The following is a 25,516-nucleotide window of genomic DNA, read 5'->3' on the forward strand; positions in this document are numbered from 1 at the left end:
GGAAGAACAATATTATCAACCCAAAACCATTACCATGCCACAAGCCAGATGATCTTCATACATTCATTATATAATAACAACTATCAATTTTTTCCAGTCTTGGGAATATTACAAAACCTTGGAAATCATTAGATCAAATTTATATCAAATTGCACACTTCTAAGGATAAACAGACCTGTAAACTGGTCTGTATTCTGGTATTTGATTATCAAAGAACAATTTTCCAGAAAACCTTTCAGTTCTTCAGATGTGCATGCCTAACAAGCCCAAGGCTGTATCACTTGAGCTGAAATTGCTTCCAATGGTAAAACAAACAAGCACTAAAGAATTTCAGTTCTCTGCCCATGAAAACCTGTGAATTATGTAGGACAAATAGGCTGCAGTGCAGAGTTGTGTCTTCCCACTCTTAGAATAGACTGCCATCCCTTAAAGCGCTGCTAAATCTGGAAAACCACCTATTACCTACCAGAACCAGCCCAAGCTGGTGCAGACTACAAGTCCCATGATGCAAAGCAGGAGCCCAGTCCCCTGTTGGCCTTAGTTCCTCCCGGGAATGGTCGCCTTCTCATTCCTGGTCGGGCAAACGAGATACCGAGCCCGAGTTTCTCTAAATGTATACAAATAAAGCAGGGCAGAGGCAAAAGAATTCTGACCACAAAACTAGGGTCAAGCCAGCTGCCAGAGCCCTGGCCCAACTCCTGTCAACGCCTCCGGGGGCGGGGCTCATGTGACGTCACTTCCGGGTGCGTGTCGCCCCGCCCCTCGCTTCGCGGCGTGGGCTCCGGGCCGGCGGCGGGCGGCGGGAGCTGCAGGCTGTGCGTCACGTGAGGCCGCGCGAGGCGTGGGTGGGGACGGGGAGCTCGGTGCCGGAGGTCGGGGTGACCGTCACGGGAAGCGTGCCTGAAGGGGACCGCGGAGTGGCTCAGGTGGGGACGGGGCCGCGGAATGCCCCGGGCGCTCGCGGGGCGACACCTGCGCCCCGTGGCGGGCGGGCGGCGGGCTCGCGGGAGGGCGCCGCGCGGTCCCCGGGCCACCGCCGACTCCGCGGGGCGCAGGGCGGCGAGGGCGCGACCGTCGTGGGGCCCGGGACCCCGGCGGGGGCGGGCTGCGCCTGGTGTCCCCGCCGTCCTCGCCGCCCACTGCTGTCACCGGCGAGTGGCTCCGGCTCGTCCCGCACCCGCCCGAGGGTTTCCGGGTGGGTCTGGGCGCCGGGGCGAAAGCGCGTGGGGAAGCGTCCGTGCTGGCGGCGGTGCCCCTGCGTCCTCCGGTCCGCGGCCTCAGGGGGCGCGTGGCGGGCCGGGCGGCCCCGCGGGCCGTGGGCGGGCTGAGGCTGCGGACCGGGAGGAACCGGGACGCTGCCGAGTCCAGGTCCTGACAGCGGACGGGGAAGGCTGCCCGCAGCCACGTGCTGGGCTAAAGCTCTCACTTCAGCACCTTTCCCGGGGCGGGCGGCCCTTCCCCACTTTCCTCACCGCTGCCTTTGCGTCCGTCCGACCGGCAGACCCGCAGCTGTCACGTCACTGGTCTGCAGTTGCGACCGGCTCTCAGTTTATTTAACATCTTAGTGGTAAACCTTTTCTTCGTATTATTATGAAATTATTCTGAGATAAGATCAACTAGGTCTGCTGACAGCAGAAGTTAGAGTGTGCGTTGTAAAGAGCGGTTTGTGCCCTCAGCGTTTGGCATAGAGAATCGGTGGGTATCTGGAAACTAAGAAGAACATTTAAACTTTGAATCATTTCGTCTTGGTGGCGATAAGTCTCATGTTCATTGGGGCTTATTTGATTATTTAATTTAACCAAGTTTGTGGTGTTTTTTCAGATGCATTCGATCCAGGGCTTAATGACCTGTTACTTTAAGAGCAGTTGATAACGTGTAGCATCTGAGCTTCTGGCTCACTTTATTCCTTTGGGTGGTTTTTTAGAATTTCACTAATTAAGTCAAAAGGTGATGTGAATAATTTTCCTTCCCTCCCTATGCCGTGCATAGTACTGTCAGGACTGTAAGCAGAAAATAAAGCCTCAGGAAGGTTGAAATAAACATTGCAAAAATCTGTCACAAAGAAATAGTGAGAAAAAGGGCATGGAGTAGTTCCGCTTTCTTTGCCTTGCAAATGAGAGTCCTTAGAGCTGACATTGTGCAGTTAAAAAGAGATTTGGGGCCTGTTTTCATTCCAGTAAAATAATAAAGTGCCACAAAATTAATAGAAATGGATGTGAACATTGTGTTTTCTTTTGGATAATGCTGCAGATTAAAACCCATCTTTCAATATGTTCTTCTCATGTTTAGATAGCAAACTCCCAAGAAGAAAATAATGGATTGCACATCAGTTGTTCTCTAAGTGCTTGGACTCAGCAGTTTGCAGATTTGTTGCAAAGCCTCAAAGAAGATGGCGACTCCTTATGTCCCAGTTCCCATGCCCATAGGGAGTTCTGCTTCCAGCTTCGCAACCAGTAGAAACCAAAGAAGTTCCTCTTTGGGGAGCATCTCAACAAGCTCAAACTCTTCCAGAGGCCACTTGGAAGACCCAAATACAGGAGCCATGAAACAGGCCAGTGCACCCGGTCAAAGGGATAGCGCCTCATCCGTCTGTAGCAGCCCCCTCCTTAGGACTAAGTTTACAAATGCAGATTCTTGCATTGAGTATTCCACCAGACCAAGAGAGAGTGAAGAACAGAATCCTGAAACAGCGAATTTGGAAGATAGGCCTTCTACCCCTACTATTCTGGGTTATGAGGTGATGGAAGAAAGAGCGAAATTTACTGTGAGTATCGGCCTTTGCTGCACACCAGTAGAAAGTGAAAGACTCACCTTATTCTACACTTGTGTTAAATTGATTGATGTTAGTATGTTCTTCTAATTTCTTAAAGGTGGAATTCAAGTGGTTTTTACACTCTAAATTCTGTCATTGTAGTAAACTTTTTGTCTTACTTGAATGAATTGGCACAAACCAGATTTATGTGTGAAACTAGCACACAGGTCAAGAAAGAACGTAACTAGCACCCAGAACCACCACCAAGCTCTCCTCCAGTCAGCGCCCTCTTTCGTGACAGGCCACTTTAATGTTGCCTATGTCTGTACCTTACGTAAGTGGAATCATGGAGCGCATACTCTTGGGTGTGGTTTCTTCAGCATTGTGTTTGTGAGACTCCTCCTTGACCTTGCATGTAATCCTAGATAGCACATTTTTATTACTGACTAGAGGTCCAGTGCACGAAATACATGCACGGGGGTCCCCTCAGCCCAGCCTGCACCCTCTCCAATCTGGGACCCCTCAGGGGATGTCCGACTGCCGGTTTAGGCCCAATCCCCGGGATTGGACCTAAACCGCAGTCGGACATTCCTCTCACAATCCAGGACCGCTGGCTCCTAACTGCTCATCTGCCTGCCTGCCTGATCGCCCCTAACTGCCTCCCCTGCCAACCTGATCACCCCTAACCACCTCTGCTAATGGCCTGATCGCCCCTAACTACCTCCCCTGCCAGCCTGGTTGCCCCCAACTGCCCCCCCGCTGGCCTGGTTGCCCCCAACTGCCCCCCCTGCCAGCCTGATCACCCTACACAGCCTGCTGTTCAGTCATTTGGTTGTCCCTCACTAACCCCCCTGCCGGCCTGGTTGCCCCACGCAGCCTGCTGTTAAGTTGTTTGGTCGTCCTTCACTAACCCCTCCTGCTGGCCTGGTCTCCCCACATAGCCTGCTGTTTGGTCGTTACTGTTACTGTGATGGCATCCTGGACAATTTGCATATTCCTCTATTATTAGTATAGATACTATTCCTTTATGTGAATGTTTATCCATCCTCTGGTTGCAGAGCACTTGGATAATTAACAGTTTGAGGCTCTTGAAAGTACAACTGCTATGAACCTTTTAGTACTTGTCACTCAGTAAACTCATAAATGCATTTCTGTTCGATATCAGCTGAGGATTGAAATTGCTGGACCATATACCCAGCTTTTGAAGATATGGACAATGTACCAGAAAGGTTGAACTAATTTACACTCTCCTAGGCAGTACATGAGAGTTCCAGCTACTCCACACCTTCCCAACATAGGGTGTTTTCCATCTTCTTCATTTTGGCTATTCTAGTGAGTAGAGTGATATCACATTGTGATCTAAATTTGCACTTCTTAATGACTAATTAAATTGAAGGCATTTTTGGCCATTTGGATATTCTCTTTTGTGAAGGGTCTGTTCAAGATCTTCGTTCATTTTTCTGTGGGGAAGCCTTTTCCACTTTACTTTGTAGTTTTCTATGCATTTTGGACACAAGTCTTTTTTCAGAACATGTATCATATCTCACTCCCTGCTTTGCCTTTTTACTCCCTTAATGATGCATTTGATAAATAAAAGTTCTTTTAATATAGTCCAGTCTATTAACTTTTTCTTATATGGTCAGCACTTTTTAAAATCTGCCTACTCCCACTGGACAGTGTCCTGTGTTTTCTTCTGAAAGCTTTATTGTTGGACCTTTCATGCTTAGATCTGAAAACCATCAGGAGTAAGTGTTTTCCATGGTGTGAGGCAGGGTCAGACCTTCCTTCTCCATGTGAGTTCAGTGAGCAGGCTTTTATTGAGAAGACCACTCTTTCTCCTCTGCATTTGCATGTTGCTTCTGACACAAATCAGATGACCCTAAAAGTGTGGGTCTGTTTCCGGGTCCCATTTCCCCTCCTTTGCCAATGCCACAGCCCTAATTATTAAAGCTTCTTGGTAGGCCTTGCTGTCGGGCAGCCCTCGTGCTCTAGCTGTGGTGTTCTTCAGGACTGTGGCTGCTCTGGACCTTGGGACTGGGTCGAACCCAGACCAACCTGGCAAAGCTGACATCTTACAGTACTGAGTTTGAATCTGTGAACTCAGTCCATTTACATAGACATTTGTTTTTTATAATGATGGTCTGTAGTGTTCAGGGCAGAAGTCTGACATCTTTTGGTTAGATTTATGTGTAGGTGTGGATGTTGGATATTCTCAATTGCTTTTTCTTTTTTTCTTTCTTTTTTTTTTTTTTTTTTTTTTGTTCTTTGATACTTTGTATTTTTCCGGCTTATGTGGTTATGTATACAGCAACTTTGCTAATTCACATGTTAGTTGAAATAGCTTGTTCTTTCTCTTGTATTTCCTTGAGGTAGAGTTTATATTGTTGTAGTGTACCCCGAATCTCACAAAGGACGCCTCAAAAAGTCGAATTATGGAGTCATTTATTCAAAGGCTGGCGGCTACGAGGGGCAACAGCGCTCCAAGTCTCGCAGCCCCGAAATGCTGGCTTCATCTGGCTTATATAGATAGACTATCACAAAGGTATCAATTACATCTTTGGGTTTGGAATGAGGAACCTGTTTTGCACAAAGCAGTTACAGAAGCGAAATTGAGCAAGTTAGTTATCTATAAAGATTAATTATAGTTTTGGGTCTTGGGACCACTGAGTCAACCGAAACACATTATCTGGAGCCACTGAGGCAATTTAGGGTAATTGTGCTATCTTGGTTCCCAGGTAAGTTCCCAGGTACAGAAGAATGTGCTTCAATAACCAGTAAGATCACAATCAATGGGATATTCAAACCACCAACAATGGAGTATTCAATCGATTGGGATAGCATACATAAGTTCAGAAAATCAAAATAACTTTTCTGTTGTTTTAGCAAGCAAATAAGTACAGAAGCCAAACAGCAGGGTTAAAGTTAAAACTGAAGTTTCTACCTGAGATGATTGCTACCATCCTTCTATATGTTTATGCCATTTCATGCTGCAGATTTACAACAGTACAGAAGGACCTCCAAGAAAAAAATCATTCAGAAAATTCATGAAGAGGCCATCTTTACAGTTAAATTATCTTAAGAGTGATGATGTGTAGAGAAATCTTCATGAACCTGATGTTTTTTAAAAAAAATTTTACTATATTTTTATTGATTTCAGAGAGGAAAGGAGAGGGAGAGATAGAAACATCAATGATGAGAGAGAATCATTGATCGGCTGCCCCCTACACACCCCACACTAAGGATCAAACCCACAACCCGGGTATGCGCCCTTACTGGGAATCAAACCATTAACTCCTGGTTCATTAGGTCGATGTTCTACCACTGAGCCAAGCCGGTCGGGCCTGACCTTTTTAGAGTGATTTTCGAAATTATAATAAACTCGTGGTTCATATCCTCGCATCGACTCATCGAGGTGATGTGTGTGAAAATGCAAGTTCACAGGCAAATTTAAGGCAGTGACATATAAAGTCTTTCAAGACCTCAAAGAGTATCAACAGATACAAGATTAGTCCTGTCCATTTAGTCATTAATTTAACATTTTTTGAGTATCTGTTGAGTGCCAGGCATTATGACCTTTGATCCCCCTTATGATTATCACAGATCAGGACTTTCTGGACACTTTAAAGGGTCCTCACTTATATATGTTACACAGATAAATTACTTGTGTTTTACTTCAATGCTAAAGGATTCATCCGTAACCCTTGATGTTCTCCCCTTAAAAGCCGAAAGAGAAGTCAGTCTGTAAGGGGGGAGACTCAAGGGTGGTGTGCGGTCCCTGTACAGTCAGCACTGTCGACGTGGACTAGTCAGGTTTCGGGTGGTCAGTAGCCTCACACTGAAGTGCAGCTTCAGAGCCACAGTGGAAAGTGATTGCACAGCCGACTTCAGGACAAGTTACCCTTTAGAAGAGTGTCAGTCATTTGGCAGATGTTGTCTTCATAGCTTAGCCCAAAATACTGTACCAGAAACTACCACACTTACCTCGCGATTCTGTTATAAAAAGTACTTCCTCATAATAAACTCTAAAGTTATACTTATGAAAAATAGAATCTAGTTTTTCTTACTGTAAGCTTTGTGAAATAATGACATGCTTCAAACAAGTTTTTCTATTCAATAGCCTAGATAATTGTGCATAATTATAGAAATGTAAGTCTTATCTAATGTGGATATTTTTTAGCTTCTATTTCAGCTCTGAAGATTAAATCATCAAATTTCAAAATTTTGCCTTGAAGTGTTGAGTTTAAAAATTAATATAATTGTATAAGACAAGAGTGGCTGTGTTTCATAGCTTTTTTAGGCATGAGTTATTCTTTTTATTAGTTTTAAAATATGTGGCAATAAAATATATTTTGGAAACTGATAAGTTCATTTATTATTAGTGAGCACCAAAAAAGGCATTTTGTCACAAATTTATCATAGTCTTGTTTCTTAAGAAAAAAATCTTGCTTTTGGTGACTACATCAAATATTAGTACATTTCACGTTTTAAATTATTTCTGATATTTTTTACATAGTAATTGTTAGGACCTAGATTGTCAAGTAAAAGTTTTTAGATACTTGATTTGCATGTTTAAGTATCTTTGCGTATATCTTTAACCCTCCCCCTTGTAGGTATATAAGATACAAGTGAAGAAAAACCCAGAAGAAAGCTGGGTAGTTTTCAGAAGATACACTGACTTCTCCAGGCTTAATGATAAAGTAAGTACTTAACAAATCTAAAACCAGCATTTCAGTTTTGAATTATTATCTGTTTCGGACAGTTCGTCTGTTATATTTGTGTTTTTTCTTCCTTGTGAATTATTTAAATGAAGACAACCCTTTGCTAGTTCCTAAGAAAATACCGTTTCATTTCACTTTAATAGCCTGAAGTCCCATCTCTACACATAACTTTCTTTTTTGAAAACAAAAACTAAAAATGTGAAAATCTTAACCTTATTAACACAAATGTAATTAAGATACACCTGTTTATTATCCAGTGTGATTTGGGTGGGCTCCGCTGGGTCAGCTGCTGAGGCTCAAACATGGTCAGCATTAAGCTCTTGGCTCCACTGGACTCTTTTATCTGGAGGCTCCAGGAAAGAATCCACTTCCAGGCTTATTCAGGCTGTTGGCAGAGTTCACTTTCTCGGGGTTGTAAGACTGAGGTCCCTGCGTCCTTGCTGGTTGTCAGCCAGAGGTGGTGCTTAGCTCTGGGAGCCGCTCTCCAGTCCCTGTGCAGGTGTGCCAGCTTCCCAGCCAGCAGCAGGGAGCCCGGGCCTCCTGCTGGCGTCTCAGACTTTCTCCTCTGCCACCAGCACGAGGAAGCTCAACCTAAAGTGCTCCTGTGATAAGATTAGGCTCACAGATAATGTCCCTGTGCTCAGGTCAGCCACCAGCGATGCCAGTTACAGCTGCAGAATCCCTTTTACTGGGAAAGGTGGCGAAATCACAGCAGCAGCACCGGGGCAGAAGTCATGGGTCCTTTTGGAGACAGGTTTATAGAAACATCAACTGCCTGTTATGATGTCATTTTTGCAGGAAATGTGTTGTTTTAATATAATGAAAGATAAACACTAGCATTTATTCAAGTTATTTTAAGCTAATGTATAGTTTCCAAATTGTACTTTATTCAAAATAAAGTTGTTAATTACCCATAATCTATAATACAAAGTACCCATAATATAAACGCTGTATGAGGAGTTAATTGTGGGACATCTTCTTCCTCTAAGGATAATTTTTAAGGAGGAAAAATGCCTAACTATGCATGTGGTCATATGGGACATTTAAATTTTAATGCTCAAACTTGTTAAAAAAACTTTTTATTTCCTCTTCATGACTTTTATTATTTTCAGTACAAACATTAAATAATAAAATTCCAAGACCAAAAATATCTAATTACATCTTGAAATCAAATCATGGCTTTCAATAGTCCAAGTTGCTTTCTGGTTTTTATCTTGTTTGTTTTATCTTCACATATTTATAGAAATATAGACAAAACATGATTTTTTATGTGTTTACTTAACATTTTATGCTGTGGATTTTTCCCTTTGGTCAGTTTTTTTCTTACCTTGTGGCATTTAGATTTACATTTAAGAACAGAAACGTGATTGTACGTGGTTTTATTTCGTTCATGCACTTACAGAACATAGTCTACTGACTGCTACAGTGCAGCAGCACCATGCTGGGCCTGGGATGCAGCAGTGAGTACGACAGAATCATCGCAGAGCAGTCACATGGCTTTCAACCTCAGCTGTCCTTTGGACTTCCCAGGAGGCTTCTTAAAATTAGTTCCCAGGCCACACCCCAGCTAATTAAATGCAAACCTGTCAGAGTAGGACGTAGTCATTAATACCTTTCACAGCTCCTTGGGTGATTCCAGTGTGCAGCCAAGGTTTAGAATCACTGGCCTAGGAGAGTCCAAAATTAAATAAACGCTATTTATATTGTGATAAATGGCATTCAAAAATAAGTTGGTGATTTGCGAATTTGTGGTAGGTTGTCTTTTCTAAAAATGTTCACAGCAATACTTTAAGTCTCATATGCTCTTCCAGAATCTTGCCACTGACCATCAAGGGGTTGAATCTATATCCCCTCCCCCTTGAACCTGGTGAGCTTGGGCTACTCAACCAATAAAGGACAGAGGCACTGATGCTGCCTGTCTAGGCCAGCTCATTCGAAGTGCACAGCTTCATCCTGACTTCCTGTCTTGGGATGTTTCCCCTTGAAGCCCAGCCTCTGTGCTGTGAGAAAGTCTAAGACAGTCCACGTTAAGATTGTGGCTGATACCACAGCCAAGGTCACAGCCAGCAACCAGCATCATTTTCTACACATGTGGGCGTGACCTTCAGGTGATTCCAGCTCCCACCTTCAGATCTTCCAGCTGAGTTCCCAGCTCATTGTGGAACGGAGATAAGCCAGCCTTACTGTGGCCACAGAGTCCATGGCCTGATAGATGGTTCTTTATGGCACTGTGTTTTGAGGTGACTTGTTGTTACACAGTTAGTTACTTGAACAGAGTGTATAAAGGCAAATCTAACACAGCTTAGCAGGTTGGAAAAGTCTCTCCCTAAGAAAGTAAAATTTAAGCCAAACATGCAAAATGGATCATAAACCAAAATGTAGAAGCTAAAACTATAAATGTCCAGGAGAAAACATACAAGAATATCCTTGCAACCTTCAAGTGAGCAAAGATTTCTTAGGATCTAAAAAAGCATGACCCATAAAAGACAAAAGTGGGTGAATTTGATAACATTAAAATTTTAAATATATGCTCTGAGAAGAGTGTTAAAATGGGTCACAATCTGGGAGAAAATATTTGTCATACATAGGATAAAGGACGTATATCTGGAGTATTAAAAGAACTCTTACAACTTAATAAAAATACAAATAACTAAATTTTTTCTAAAAAGTGAAGGGTCTAAAGATGTGAATAGATAATTCACCAAAGAAGATATACTAGTACAGATGCACATAAGCACCATTTGTCAACAGAGCCGTGCACACTAAAGCCAAGGTGAAACACTCCTTCACACCCACTAGAATGGCTCCATTAAAAAGACAGACAATGCAAGTGTTGACAAGGAGGTGGAGCAACTGTAACTCCTGTGTACACACAACTGGGAGAATCAAGAAGTAAAACAAGGTGCAGAAAGCTTTGTTGGATTCAATTCTTCTGTTTTACGCTTATTTCATGAACAGTTACACCTAGTCAACAGGGTAGATTTTGTAGACTTGGTATAACGAAGTTGAACAATGTATATTCTTTTTTCTTCTTTTTCAGTTAAAAGAGATGTTTCCAGGCTTTCGATTAGCACTTCCACCAAAACGCTGGTTTAAAGATAATTACAATGCCGACTTTTTAGAAGATAGAAAATTAGGATTGCAAGCATTTCTTCAAAATTTAGTGGCTCACAAAGACATTGCGCACTGGTATGTAACAAACTGAAATAAGAGGTTATAAATGCATTTCAGCAACTAGTTAAAACCAAAAGAATAAGTCTAGGACCATGCGCAGGGGAACAAAACCTATAAAACAAGTATAATAACTTGTCCACTAACAAACAGGGCCTGGAATTTTCTTGCTTTTTTTCAGTAAGGACTTTATTTGGTGTTTGATCTGTATTAACACTTTTACAAAGTCAGCAAAGTTAAAAATTCAGCATATCATCTCTTCAGACCACTCAACTGTTAACTGGATTTTTAGTTTTTAGTATTTTAGCAATCACTTAAACAAAGTGGCCTTCACATTTTCGGCTAATATGACACTATATAATTTTTAGGGTAATATATTCTTTGTTTTTTCAAAGTAATGTACAAATATGAAAACTGTGAAATTGGGTTAATTTATATAGAAGTTAAATCGAAAATACCAAAAACCATTATAACAGGAGAGAAAGGATCTATATGGGTTTTTGCTTCTCAGTATATTTACAAGAAAATTGCTTTGTGATTTAATACCAGCTGGGTATCTAATTTTGGAACTTACATTATCAAGTGAATTAAAACTATTTTGAAAAGAAGTAGAGAGCGTTTGCAAGGCAGCGAAAGCACATACAGATACCTGTATCTGTAACTAATGGTTCGTCACATAAGGATGGGAAACAGGAAAGCCATCCTGTCTTGTCGACCCTTTTTTCTCCGTTTTTTATATCACCTGGTATACGTAATACACAGCGTGCTTCTTAATGTGTGCTGCCAGGCGTGATGGCTACCTGAGGCCTCTGCCCACTGCCCGCACTTCCTAAAGAAAGGAACTGCCAGCCACACCCCTCTCAGGTCCACATGCAGTTGCCTCCTCGACAACTGGTATCTCACAGTGACCTGAACTGAAAACAGACTTAACAGCTGACTCTCTAGAATTCCCCCCAAAATTCAGCAGCTATCTACCCAAAGCCCCTTATCCCTTTCTTTATGTTTTAAACTAGAGGCCCGGTGCATGAAATTCATGCACGGAGGGGGGTTGTCCCTCAGCCCAGCCTGTACCCTCTCCAATATGGGACCCCACCGGGATCGGGCCTAAACGGGCAGTCGGACATCCCTCTCACAATCCAGGACTGCTGGCTCCCAACTGCTTGCCTGCCTGCCTTCCTGATTGCCCCTAACCGCTTCTGCCTGCCAGCCTGATCACCCCCTAACCACTCTGCTGCCAGCCTGTTTGCCCCCAACTTCCCTCCTCTGCTGGCCTGGTCACCCCTAACTGCCCTCTCCTGCAGGGTTGATCACCTCCACCTGCCCTCCCTTGCAGGCTTGGTCCCTCTCAACTGCCCTCCTTTGCAGGCAGGGTGCCTCCCAACTGCCCTCTCCTGCTGGCCATCTTGTGGTGGCCATCTTGTGTCTACATGGGGGCAGGATCTTTGACCACATAGGGGCAGCTATATTGTGTGTTGCAGTGATGATCAATCTGCATATTACTCTTTTATTAGATAGGATAGAGGCCTGGTACAGGGGTGGGGGCCAGCTGGTTTGCTCTGAAGGGTGTCCCGGTCAGGTGGGGTTCCCTTGGGGCGTGGGGCGGCCTGAGCGAGGGGCCTGTGGTGGTTTGCAGGCCGGCCACGCCCCCTGGCAACCCAAGCGGAGGCCCTGGTATCTGGAATTTATTTTCCTTCTACAATTGAAACTTTGTAGCCTGGAGCGGAGCCAAGCCTGGAGCTCCCTCCGAGGCCAGCAGCCATTTGTGTTGGGGTTATAATTGAAACTTTGTTGCCTTAAGTGGGTGGTCCCGGCCAGGGTGTGCGGAAAGCTTTGTTTCTCCTGTTGCCGGTGGCAACCCTGGCCTGCTCTCTCAAGCTCCATTCTGCCACCATTTGTTTGAATTTGTTTACCTTCTATAATTGAAACTTTGTAGCTTGAGTGGAGGCTTAGGCCTGGCAAGGGCAGGCGGAAAGCTTGGCTTCCTCTGTTACCTAGGAAACCTTGTTCTCTGTGGCTGTAGCCATCTTGGTTTGGGTTAATTTGCATACTCGCTCTGATTGGATGGTGGGTGTGGCTTGTGGGCGTGGCTTGTGGGTGTGTCAGAGGTATGGTCGATTTGCATATTTGTCTATTATTAGGTAGGATTCCACTCAACTCTGTCTACTGTCCCCCATCCCTCCATCAGCACCCGAGTTATTGATGAGTGTTGGTACCTCACCTTGCTTATTGCGGAAGCTTTCCCCTGGTCTCCCTCATCCACTCGGACCCCCCTGTTGGCAGAACAGTGATCTTTTGTAATGCAGTTTAACTCATCCTGCTCCTTGCCTCCCTGCCTGTCTTTCTGACTTTGTGTTTCGTTGTCATCCTCTGTCCGTCAGCTCAGTTAACTTGCTCCATTGTCCCTTAGGCCTCCCTGGAGAGGCAATGCTTCACACTCCTGCCCATCCACCCTGGCCTAGACAACTCCTATACACCCTTCAGCGCCCAATAAAAATTCCACTTCCTCAGGGGCCTGGCTCTCCTGACACCCGCGGTGCTTTATGCCGCACCAAGATCTCGGCTGTGCTCCCTCTTGCTGCAGGAGGCGAGGTGGGTTTCAGCTGGGTTTGAAATAGCATTGGGGTTGGGAGTGCTGTTCTGGATTAGAAGGAATAAGGCTGAGCATCGGGGCACATGTGGGCTAAGAGTGACCAGGTGAGATAATCAAGGTCTGAACTAGGCCCCAACGGGAAGCCAAACGTGAGCTCCGCACCCACAAGCCACCTCCCACACTGTGACCCCCACTGTCACCAGCCTTGGCCCCCAGTCCCAATGCCTATCCTCAGGGTGGCATTTAATGTCATTTTTTAAAATATTTCTTTTAACTGTGGAGAATAATGGGAAATGCTAACTGATATATTTCTGTCTGAAATCCCTCAGTAATATTTTCATGCAGTGGTCTTTGGTGCCTAATCTTGGTTTGACAGAATTAATATCTAGTATTTTTAGTACATTTTTCTACATAATTTTTAATTGATCTCTTAATGAATTGTCAGCATTAGCTTTAGGGGTGTATTTTATTTTTAAAGTATAATATTTAGGATAAGGGCACATTTAGCTATTAAATGACGGGTCTTTTTTTTAAATTGTGAAATGTAAACTGATACATACCTATGAAAGAAAGAAGGAAAATAAAGCATAAATAGAAGGTGAAGGTTCACTAGATGAAGCAGTTTTTTAAGAAGTTTGAAAACACAGTAAAGAGGATCGGAGGAAGAGTTTAGGTTACGGCACATTTGCCGGGATGATAGACAGGCGGAAGGAGGCCACCTGTGGCTCCTCTTCAGGCCCGGGGAGGCAGCACTGGTCCTGATTAACCTCCGGTTTCCCAGTCCTAAGACGGTTCTAGGTTCTAGGTCAGCGGTCGCCAACCTTTTGGACCTCACGGACCACCGGTTGGCGACCGCTGCTCTAGGTAACAAAGGGGACCAGGACTTGCTGAGCTTGCCCGCCTTTAGTTCCAGGGGTTGGGTGTTCCCTCAGTCAGGTGCTTTCCTCCTGTCCTGGCGCTGGACTTACTGCATCATCAGGTCCAGCAGAAGCACAGTGTAAAGGTTGAACACAGGAGAGAGATTAGGGATGGAGTTGAACCTGTCAGTGGAAAATTTTTTTTAAAGTATAAGACTTTTTTTTAATGACTTCCATTAAAAATAAATAAAATGACTTCTGTTTAAGCCATAGACTCTGTGATAACATAGACTCTGGTGTATTTGATTTGAACTCACTTCACTTATTGTAAAGCACACGTTGCTAACATACGGGAAGTCACTGAGCAGAGCCGGGCACGTGGCAGTCAGACACGGGTCAGGTCTAAAGGTTCTCCAGTCAGCACGCAGGGAAGGGCTCCGCTAGGGAGGAGGGCATCGGGCTTTCTGAGGAGGGACTCTTTCTCCAGCACGGTCTCCGGGAGCGCCTGTCCCTCTGCTTGGCAGGGCCAGCTGGCGAGTATGACGCGCCTCTCCCAGGCCTTTGAAGCAAAAGGAACAGATGTGAGCCACTGAAAAGTGTTTTGTAAGTCAGAGTTGTAAAACCAGTTTACATTTCATCCTTAATGCTGCAGATTAGAGAAAGCAGGGCATGGAATAGAACTCAGCTATATTGAAAAAAAACTTATCCCCATAGCCCTGGCCAGGTGGTTCAGGTGATTGGAGTGAGTCTCTCTCTCTCTCTCTCTCTCTCTCTCCCTTTCTTTCCTTCCTTTCTCTCTAAAATATCAATAAACATATCCTTAGGTGATGTCAAAAAAAGACAAAAACTTAGGGAGTCCATTGGGTTTCACCTGAGTAGAGCTCTGGTGAGCCCTAGGTCATGAGGATTTTTAGGGAAGGAGAATGAAATGGAAAACCTCTCCAAAAACAGATCCCTACAGCCAAGTCCCTGTGGGCATCACTGCTCATCGTGGCTGAATTGCTACTATAAACTAAAGGTATAAAAAGAGACATGAATTCCCTTACCCACGTTTTCTTTTCCTCCAGCAGCTTTCCAGTAATTAGAGTAATTTGTGAACATAAAACTGTTACTAAAGGATGAGGACATCCGGGGTCTAAGCCCATGAGAAAATAATGTCTCATGTTAGGTTGCCAAACACTGAAAGTATTAAAAAGGCCCTTCCCCACGCTGCTCAGCACTTTGCTTTTCAATCTTAAAAGCCATTATCTCAGGGTTTCATCCAAACTTTGGACTTCTCAATCTCAAGATAATTTATTCCCTGTAGCTCATTTCTGCCTAATAGATGGTTTTCCGATATAAATAATGGGTAGGTGGGAAGTATAATATCTAAACCAAAGAACGAAGGTGGTCCTGATCTCTGTGCTGTCAGATCACCGCAGTGTTCCAGAAACCTCCATCAAGGAGGGACACGGGCTGGTTGAGTGTGGGGAGAGAGGTGCCTGGCAAGGGCAGAGAATCCAAATGAACCAAAATAGAAGAGAAGAGAATTTAAAGGTAGAAAGGGCACATGTTTATACTCAGAAGAGATTTAAGAGCTGCCTCTACCACGTTGTGCTGTGTGACCTTGAGTGAGTCATTTTACCTCTCTGAACTTTGGTATCATTTGTAAAATTGGAAATAGTGCCCATCCTCACTGTACATGATTGTTGTGAAAATTAAATAAAATAAGGTATGTTGCCCTGTGTGTACAACGTACTTGGAAAATGTGAGGTAATGTAAATGTTAATTAGCTTGATTGCCATTCACAGCATGTGCATATATCAAATCAAGCTGTACATTTTAAATGTGTGCATTTGTAATTATACCTCAATAAATCTGGGAAAAATGTTGGCTTCATGAATGCAGAGACCCTGTAAGCTTTAAGTAGTCAATTTGTGATATGAAAAGGAAAGGAAATGTTAGTGTATCAGTATTGCTTCGTGGAGACTGAGGTTAGAGGAAATATAACACTGTTGACATATTTTAGGATTATCATGAGAAAAAGGACTTAGATTTATCTTGAAGGGTCCCAAGAAGCAGAACTGACTCCTGAATAGAAGCTGCCAGGAGGCAAGTTGCAGCTCAGGGAAGGGATAAGTTTCAGTGTTTCAAACAGGATGGAATTCCCCATTTCGGGACGTGTTTCTTGGCTGAACATGTTAAAGGGATGGAAAGCAAGCCATGGAGCTCAAAACTCCACCACATTAAGATCCCTCCGTCTCTGTTCCTCCCTGGGTATGGGACCTCCAGCTTCCTCTGTTTCCTTGACTGTGTGTGTGTGAGTGTGTGTGTGTGTGTGTGTGTGTGTGTGTGTGTTTTATTACTTACATTGTCAAGATGTTACAGCCCAGAAATTTGCTCCTCTTTCGGGTGTTCTGGATTGCTTTATTGACACTACTCCTCTATATTAATTCATGTTATTTTTCTTTGGGAAGATTTCACTAAAAATTCCATTTTTCTCTTCATGGCCATCCCCTGTCATCATCAACCTATCTGTCCTGAACTGAACCCAAAGTCCCCATTCCCTTTTCAGCATAGGTCAGCGTCTCCTTTATAAAGTGCATTAGAAATTACATTCCTGTCCGTTATGCCTTAAAGGTAAATATCCACATTTATGTTTTAACATGCACAGAGTTGTCTCTGTCCAAAATTGCTTTTAGAGAGTGGACTATTTTTGTAAAAAGGGAGCTTAATCTCCTACACCCTTAACCTATTTCTGATAATTCCAGAGTATAAACATAACAATACCATATTTCATTATTTCAAAAGTTATGGTAATTCAGCAATGGCCTGGTCAGAATTTTTCCCTTGAACTATTTAAGGAAAAATATTTTAAGTAAATTAATATAACAAAAAAGATTGCAAGAAAGTTCTTAACTTTTTTCAGAGTAAATACTTTAGATGTTACTGTAGGTGTATCTTCTAAAAATAAACAAATGACATGTAAGTTAGAATGGTATTTCTCCCTAACAGGATAATGCCTTTTTAGACTGCTTCAGCTGACATTCCTTTGAAAAGATACCATCTCTTATCTATTCACCACTTAGATTGGTCCCTTTAGCATTATTCCGAATTATGTTTTATATCCTGTAGTTTTTAAGTCGCATAAATTCCCCATCTCTATGTGTGATCATAAGATCGTAGAAAATAGTTTAAAATCTCTACAGCTTCTATATATTTTATGTTTATGTTTGATTACTTGTATGAAGCCACGTAACCCAGCTCGTTTATTTTGGTATATCAGCAGCCACTTGCTTAAAACACTGTATAGCTTCAACGTCACTTGCTTTTTGCAGTCTTTGGTAAACTTATTTGTACCCCAGCTAATTTTCTTTTCCCTCTGAAAAGCCTGGCGGTGAGAGAGTTTCTTTGTCTGGACGATCCACCGGGTCCATTCGATAGCCTGGAAGAAAGCAGGGTGAGTGCCGTGTTCTCTGTCACATGAAGAGGGAACAATAACTCAGCACAGTAACTGCATTGTCCTGGATTGGAATAGCACACAGCAAATATCATAACTGCAGACAGTGGTGGTTTTGCACAGAAAGCTTTCTAGTGTTTGAGCCAGAGGTTTCTTTCAATGAAATGCATGGGCCTGGTTCTGTGAAAACATAAAACTCATACATGTCACATCATCAGTGTAGCTCTAAAACTAAGTCCTGCATTTTATCCTCTATTTATACTGATTCAAAAAAAAAATTATTTGCAAATTTGTTTTACTGCATTTAAAGGGGCTATTTGTATGTTGAGTTTTCTTCCGTCTGAGTATCAAAGTCAAGAACCTACAGTGAAAATCAAAGTGAAAACTTACTTTCAGAGGTAGAAGGTATTGTCTTATTATCAGTTCAGCCCAAGCTTGATGCTGCTCAGATTACACTAATTGACGTGGTAAAGTGGCCTATTTCTTGAAGCAATTGGCTAGATTATCCAAGCAGATTTGGTAATAATAGATTAGCTAGAATTTTTCTCTTTTTCCCCAAATGTTTAATGGTGCTTAAGTGGAACAGATTTAATTGGTAGGTTTGTAATGTTTTCAATTAAACTGAGTCAGTTCTTTGTATTAGAGTGAATACCATGGCTGTTTAGAAGTCTTTATCCATAAAAGTTGCTATTTGCTATTCCATTGTGAATGTACAATTTAATAATTTTAGTACATTTTTAGAGCTCTGCCATAATCCAGTTTCAGAAACTCCCATCATCTGGAAAAATCCTACAGTAGGTCTGCCTCCAGCCCTTGACAGCCGCTGGTCTGCTTTCACTTGCAAATTTGCCTTTTCTAGATATTTCATATAAATACAGTCACACTATATATATGTATGTATGTGTGTGCTCCTACATAAGATCAGTATTCAGTTATATAATTTTATATGTACGGTATTTATAACATTATATACATTCTGTATATATAAAAACATAATATTTGCATCTAGTTTCTTTTACTTAGCACAGTGGTCGGCAAACTCATTAGTCAACAGAGCCAAATATCAACAGTACAACGATTGAAATTTCTTTTGAGAGCCGAAAACCGACTTCTGCGCATGGGCCACGAAGTTTCAGTCGCACTGTACGTGCGTGCCTGCATGTGGTATTTTGTGGAAGAGCCACACTCAAGGGGCCAAAGAGCCGAATGTGGCTCGCGAGCCGCAGTTTGTCGACCACTGACTTAGCATAATGTTTTTGAGAGTCATCTGCGCTATAGCCTCTACCATTGTTTTATTACTGAGTGGTTTTCCATTGTATACATACACCACATCTTGCTTACCCGGTCACCACTGAGGGACAGTGGGACTGTTTCCAGTTTTACGCTGTTAGGAACAGTCTTGTGAGGACTTGTGCTTTCATTTCTTTTGAGTTGATTCCTAGGAGAGGAATGTTTGGTTATATGGCAAGTCATGTTTAACTTTTTTAGGAAACTTACAAAGTGTTTCCTAAAATGTCTGTACCATTTTACATTCCCTCCAGTAGTGTATGAAGTTCCAGTTTCCGCCGAAACCGGTTTGGCTCAGTGGATAGAGCGTCAGTCTGCGGACTGAAGGGTCCCAGGTTCGATTCCGGTCAAGGGCATGTACATTGGTTGCGGGCACATCCCCGGTAGGGGGTGTGCAAGAGGCGGCTGGTCGATGTTTCTCTCTCATCGATGTTTCTAGCTCTCTGTCCCTCTCCTTTCCTCTGTAAAAAATCAATAAAATATATTTTTTTAAAAAGTTCCAGTTTCCTCACAAATATTTTTTCTTTCTTTTTTTCTAGGCTTTAAAAATTAGGGTGATTTTACATTTAAAATTTACATCCCAACTCCTCTTGAAAGATCAGTAGCGCTGGCGCCACTGGGTCTCCCTTCCCATAGGCATCAAGTATCTCAAGATGAGCTGTCTGCCCTTTTCAACAGAGCAAGCATCCTCCAATCCCCGCCAGTCCCTATTGCCCTACACGTGGCCTGTACCAAGTGTATGCAGAGAGAGTGGAAGAGAAGGCTGCAGAGCGAGGAGTGAGGCTAGGGCATGCTCTGAATGACCTGCGCATTGATGTAATAATATTATACTATCTGTCTTTGGATTACAGCCGTTCTCGTGGGTGTGTAGTGGTATTTCATAGTTTTAATTTGCATTTCCCTAATGATGTTTTTATGTTGATCACTTTTTAGCCATTCATGTTTTCTTTGGTGAATTGTCTACTTAAGCCTTTTGCCCATTTTTTTAGTTTGTCTTATTGAGTTGTAAGAGTTCTTTATTTTGGAGACAAGTCCTTTATCAGATACATCATTTATAAATATTTTCTCCCAGTCTGTATGTGTCTTTTCATCTTCTTATTGGTCTTTTGAAGTGTTAATGTATTTTAATGAAGTTCATTTTATTATTTTATGGCTTATGCTTTGTGTGTTGTATCATAAGAACTCTTTGCCTAATACAGGGTCACAAAGATTTTTTTCCTACTTTTTCTCTTAGAAGTTTTATAGTTTAGGTCTCTGGCCCAACCCCACACTAATGTTTTTGTAAGGTGTGAGGTAAGCGTCTTAAGTTCCTATAGATATCTAATGGTGTCACTCCCTTGACTGATTTGTGTTGAAACCTTTATCAAACGTCAAATGAAAATAAAAGGACTTTTAATTTTCTTCATTGATCTGGTTCCCTGTCCTCCTGTCGACACCACAGTCCTGTTTACTGCCACTCTCATGGCTACTGTTTACATGGCGTAGCTTTTTCCATCCTTTGCTTTAAGCTGTTTGTGTCTGTCAATCTAAAGTCTGTCTGTCGTACATCGCATATGGCTGGGTGTTGGTCTTTTCTTCGCTCTGACATATCTGCCTTTTACATCTGCCATTTTGCAATTTGTTTCCTCTCTTTCTCATCGGTTTGGGTCTTCTTCCCCTTAACTGCCTAATTTAATTGTGTGAAACAAATAAGTATGCCATTTTGATTCCTCTGTAGAAATTTTTACGTTTTTCTTAGTTATTTCTTCATTATTTTTTAGTGTCTGCTCGAGGTATTATAGTGTCCATCTTAACGCAGTCTACTTCAGAATAAAACTTAATTCCAAGGAGTTAATCACTTGGCTCCAGACTGTTCTCTTTGCCTTTCCCTCTGTGTTGCTGCTATTGTATATTTTATAACCTATGCATAACAATACAGTGCAGGAATTATTTCTTTTCACAATCCTTTGTCTTTTGAAGGACTTAAGAGAAGAAATAAGAAAAAGCACTTACACACTCTTCTATCTTTCCTCATAGATTTACTGTTTCCTTCCTGCGGGTTGGCGTTACGTTTGGTGTCAGTCAGTCCTTTCAGCTTCGAGGCTTTCACGTAGTATCTCTCGTAAGGCAGGTCTGCTGGCAGCAAATTCCAGGCTTTGTTCTTCTGAGAAGGTCCATTTTCGAAGCATAGAGTGTTGACAGGTCTTTTCCTGCGGTGTGCTGTGTCATCCCCGTGCCTTCTGGACGCCACTGTTCCTGGCGGAAGTCTGCCTTTGATCATATCGTCGATCCTCCGTACACGACGGTCACGGTGCCCTTGCTGCTTTCCAGGTGGTTTGTTTCTTTGACTTCCAGCAGGTGATTATGATGTATTGCGGTACGGTTGTTGGCCATGATTTGTTTTTCAGTCCTTTTTTTCCACCCTTCTCATTCTGGGATTCCTGTGACATGTCTGTACAATCTATATTGTACTTCATGTTTCTGAGGAGCTGTTCGTTTTTCTTCAGTCATTTCTTTTCCTCTGTTCTTCAAGTTGGACAGTTTCTATGTTGATCCATCTTCAAGCTCACTGATTCAATCTGACATCTCTGATTTTTCATTTCAATTATTGTACTTTTCAAATGTAGAATTTTCCTCTCTCTCTCTCTCTCTCTCTCTCTCTCTCTCTCTCTCTCTCTCTCTCTCTCTCTCTCGTCACTCTGTTTTTTGTTGAGGTTGTCTGTTTGTTCAGTCCATGGTTTGTTCATTCTGTGGCTTTAGCATCTCCATGTCTGGCAGGTAAGGGTTCCTGCCTTGTTCTTTAAGTTGACTACATGCTCTTCCATAATTTTGAGGAGTGCTGCCTTCAGAGGAGTGAATCTTCCTGTGAGATCTTTGCTTACTTAGGTCTTTTTTTTAAGTCCTTCAATAAAGGTTTGAATTTTTTCCTTAAACTTCTAAGGGAAGCTATAGGATTTATTCTCATGTTTTTATATCATAATTGATATTTTTATTATATTCTGATTTATTGCTTTTATATTATTGATTTTTGTATATTTATTTTATATGTCACATCCTTGGTTAATAGTGCTGAGGAATTAAAATCCTCATTAGTTTGTAGATTCTTTTGGATTTACTGTTTACTATTTCCGAACTAATACAAATGGAATCAATAGCCGCAGGTTTTTTAAAAAATATAATTATTTAGGACGGGGCAAAAATAGACTAAGGAGACTAGAAACTCATACAGTGGTGGTTAGTAATTGTTCCTTCTACACTGAAGGATCTACCACATATTCTCCTCAGACGGAGAGCTAAGATAGCAGAGACCAGAAAAGGTACAGACAAGTTGTTTAAGTTGCAAACTATTATCTTGATTGTCCATGTTCCTTGACTTCTCATGATCTTTAGAAAGACACTGTATACGTAATTAACTTCTTTTCCTGCACATGATTTTTGTTTGTTTGTTTCTAAGGCTTTCTGCGAAACTTTAGAGGACACAAACTACCGTTTTCAGAAAGAATTACTTGAAAAACAAAAAGAGGTGGAATCGCTGAAGAAACTGCTCGGTGAGAAGCAACTTCGTATAGACACGCTAGAGAGCAGGATCAGGTGTGTTGCCATACCTGTGCTTGTAGCCAGACCAAGTCAGCTCACAATACTCTCGGGTAGATGCCTTATATTTTCGTATGATGTAGGAAATTTCTAATCCCAAAGTCATAGACTTCAGGCGTACTTCCTTGTAAATTGAGAAAATTGTCTTTTGATTATTTATTTAGGAGCCTGAACATTTGAAGGATGGGAAACATCAGGATAATAAGCCACTATCTGTTCAACAGGATAAACATTATTCATTTTAACTATGTAAATGGTATCTTTGTTTCCAGGCATGTATGCCAAATTTTCACATGCAAAACTTCCAGTTTGCCTGCTCGTCACCATGTATTGGTGCTAAACTCGTTCTAAATTAAGCATGAACACTAATGTTTCTGTGGCCTCCCGGTCAGCAGTTCGTGAGCCGGGTGACTGCGTTCAGACCTGACAGTGTCAGCCAGGAGAGCTGCAGTATTCCCGCAGTGAGCATCTTAGCCGGGAGTGGGGGTAAGAAGGTAACCTGCGGCTGTCATTCCCTTGCAGAGCGCTGTGTTTAGACCGCGAGGAGCCGCCGCCCTGGTCAGGCACCGAAGGCGAGCGCGTCCCGAAGGTGGCGGCCCCTGCGCTCGAGGCTGAGCCAGCAGTCCTGGGGGAAGAGTCCAGGTGTGGAACGTTCAGTCTGTTGCAGCCGAGCCTGAGGCATTGGAGGGAGAGTTCCAGGGCTCGATAGGGTATCTTTATGGACTCGCTGCGCACTGCGTCCTGAGCCTCCTGAGCAGACAGGAGGACGGTGGGTGTTCTGGGCCGTCCTACACGTCCCGCTGCGCGTTTTCGTATCACTGAAACTGAAGCTCTGCCTGGTGAACTGGGCTGTGAGTCAGATAATTAATTTTTTTGTAAATCCTGATAAATTACTTTAATCTCCCACAATGTCAATCTTTTTCCATTCTCAGTGTGGGCACTAGACTCGCCAGCACCCTGCCTACACGACGAGAATGACAAAAAATCGTATTTTTTAAAGCCCATTGAATTCTTATTGCATATAAGTCCAAGTTAATTATTAATATTTCAGTGATAATGGTTAAGCTATAATTATGACAACAAATTTGTTTGTAGGATAATTACTAATTATTATTGATAAGTGTTTGTTGGAAGAGCTGAGGAATTAAAAATACATCTCCAGAAAGTTCTCTGGCACTGACACGTGAAAAACGTTACATTTCTGATTAATATTTCAGTGTTCTTCCATTTTTAAAGGTGATAGCATTCACCCAGCTGACACTGACGCGTCTCTTCTTCACAGAGCTGATGCCCAGCCGCGCTGCCGGCCCAGTGCGCCCGAAGCCTGCGCGGCGGAGGTGGAGGTGGCGGAAGTGGCCTACGACGCTGAGGAGGACTGAGCCATGTGGCGCTCCCTCCGTTCTGCAGCTCGGCCCCTTCCCAGCAGAGAGGCCAATGTTGAAAAACAAAAAGACTGAAGCATTTACAGAAAACAGCAAGAATGCATGTGTATAAAGTTTACATAAAGAGAAGTTATTGGGATAGGAAATATATTCACTGATGCTTTAAATTGTCTTTTATTCAAGCTTTGTATTTATAGTGTGCATAAGTTATTTTGGTGTTTTGCCAGTATATTGCTCCAAACTAATGTGTGTTTAAATTACCAGTTATGTTAGTCAGATGGAAAGGAACTGCATGTTGCTATCATATACTCCTTTGTGCCTCTGACATGATATAGTTTCACTGACAGTTTACGTCAGTGGTGAAGAATTGTTCTAAATATTTACATGTTTACCATCTCCAAATAGATATTGCTTATTTAGAACGTTACTGCTATTTAAAAGTAGAAAACTTTCTGGTACCAAAGGAAAATTATTTGAAAGAGCTGTAATTACATAAAATAGCCTTTATTTTAAATAGCCTATAATTCATTAATATCAAAATACTATACTAAGCATCCCAGGTTATTGTTATACTTGTTTATTTCCCACATAATCTTCATCTTAAATCTTTACCTGGAGATTCAGGAGTTTGCCTCTTTCAGAACACTACCTCTTTTTGCTAACCAAGGCATACTCATTTGAAAATAGAGATTCTGAGTAAGTAGGGAGTTATTAAAAAAAGACATATATATACTACAAAGTCCCTAACTATGTTGGCTCCTGGCATTGCCTTTTTATTCCCATATGTGTACATATGTTACTATAATCTATTCTTGGCCGGTTTTCTTTTTAATATATTTAGCCAAGTGATGCACTTTATGGTAATTAAACTCTTCCGTGCCAAGTTGAACTGGTGAATTCCTTAGTGAGTGGAGTGAGGGCCTGCACTTTTTACACGTCTCCTGGGGTCTGTGAGTCAGCTTTAGGAAAGGTGTTCATTTCAGCTTCGCGGACAGTTGTCGGAAGTGCCTTGTTTCATTTTTATAGTAAGAAGTTACCTTATTTCTACTGGTTTGCCTATTGCTGTCAGTAAGCACCGTACTCACGCTAGCAATTTGAGATCCCAGTTGGTATATTGAACTCCATATACTGTCTGGAAACGGAGGGGCACTTGCTGGGAAATGGAGTGGCCAGCCCCATTTCCGTTCACTGCGGGAAGTTGCCATGTCTCGATGACTGTGCTAAGACGGGGTTATTTAAAATTCCCCTCGCGCAGATGAACAGATCCAGCGGCTGCTGCTGGCCTTTGATCTGGAAAGGAGACTGCGTTTTAACCAAGTTCACACGTTTTAAAAGTCTGTGTCAGAATGCCACCGGGGTGCTCGGTCCCAGACTGGTTTCCGCAGAGCAGGCGACTGATGTGCTCTGTCCGGGCAGCGGACCGACACCTGCTCCCTCGTCTGACATTTTTCCAGGCCAAGAAAGGCGTAAAGAGACCAGTCGTTTAAAGTAATATGATTTTTATTCTAATGGAAATGATCTACACTAAATTCCAGATATTGTAACACTACACATCTGTTTACAGTGATCCACACGCTAGCACAATCCGGCCTTTCGGACGATGGTTATTAAAGTTTGGGGTGAGTGAAGGAAAACTCTCATTAATTAGGTCAGCCACTATCACTTTATCGAATTTACTTTTTTACTTTTGTAATGCATTTGATTCCCAGTGTGATATTTGTTTAATAAATTATTTCTCAGTGCGACA

The 25,516-nt window shown here is 42.5% G+C and overlaps 1 protein-coding gene across 5 annotated transcripts; it reads left to right on the top strand.

Moving 5' to 3' along the window:
* Nucleotides 1–770: 770 nt before the first annotated feature.
* On the top strand, nt 771–25,516 carry SNX16 (sorting nexin 16). Of its 5 annotated transcripts, none has more exons than XM_054708577.1 (8): nt 771–815; nt 2,290–2,764; nt 7,363–7,449; nt 10,511–10,659; nt 17,458–17,527; nt 22,248–22,384; nt 22,910–23,029; nt 23,670–25,516. In XM_054708577.1, the coding sequence occupies exons 2-8, from the start codon at nt 2,390–2,392 to the stop codon at nt 23,764–23,766; spliced, it is 1,035 nt and encodes a 344-aa protein (XP_054564552.1). In that variant the 5' UTR covers nt 771–815; nt 2,290–2,389; the 3' UTR covers nt 23,767–25,516. The 5 variants fall into 5 exon arrangements, with proteins under 5 accessions (XP_054564552.1, XP_027988891.2, XP_054564551.1 ...); XM_028133090.2 differs by lacking the exon at nt 771–815 and adding an exon at nt 847–926; XM_054708576.1 differs by lacking the exon at nt 771–815 and adding an exon at nt 1,510–1,567.

Source organism: Eptesicus fuscus, chromosome 19 (genome assembly GCF_027574615.1).
Source record: "Eptesicus fuscus isolate TK198812 chromosome 19, DD_ASM_mEF_20220401, whole genome shotgun sequence".
Classification (NCBI taxonomy): Eukaryota; Metazoa; Chordata; class Mammalia; order Chiroptera; family Vespertilionidae; genus Eptesicus; species Eptesicus fuscus.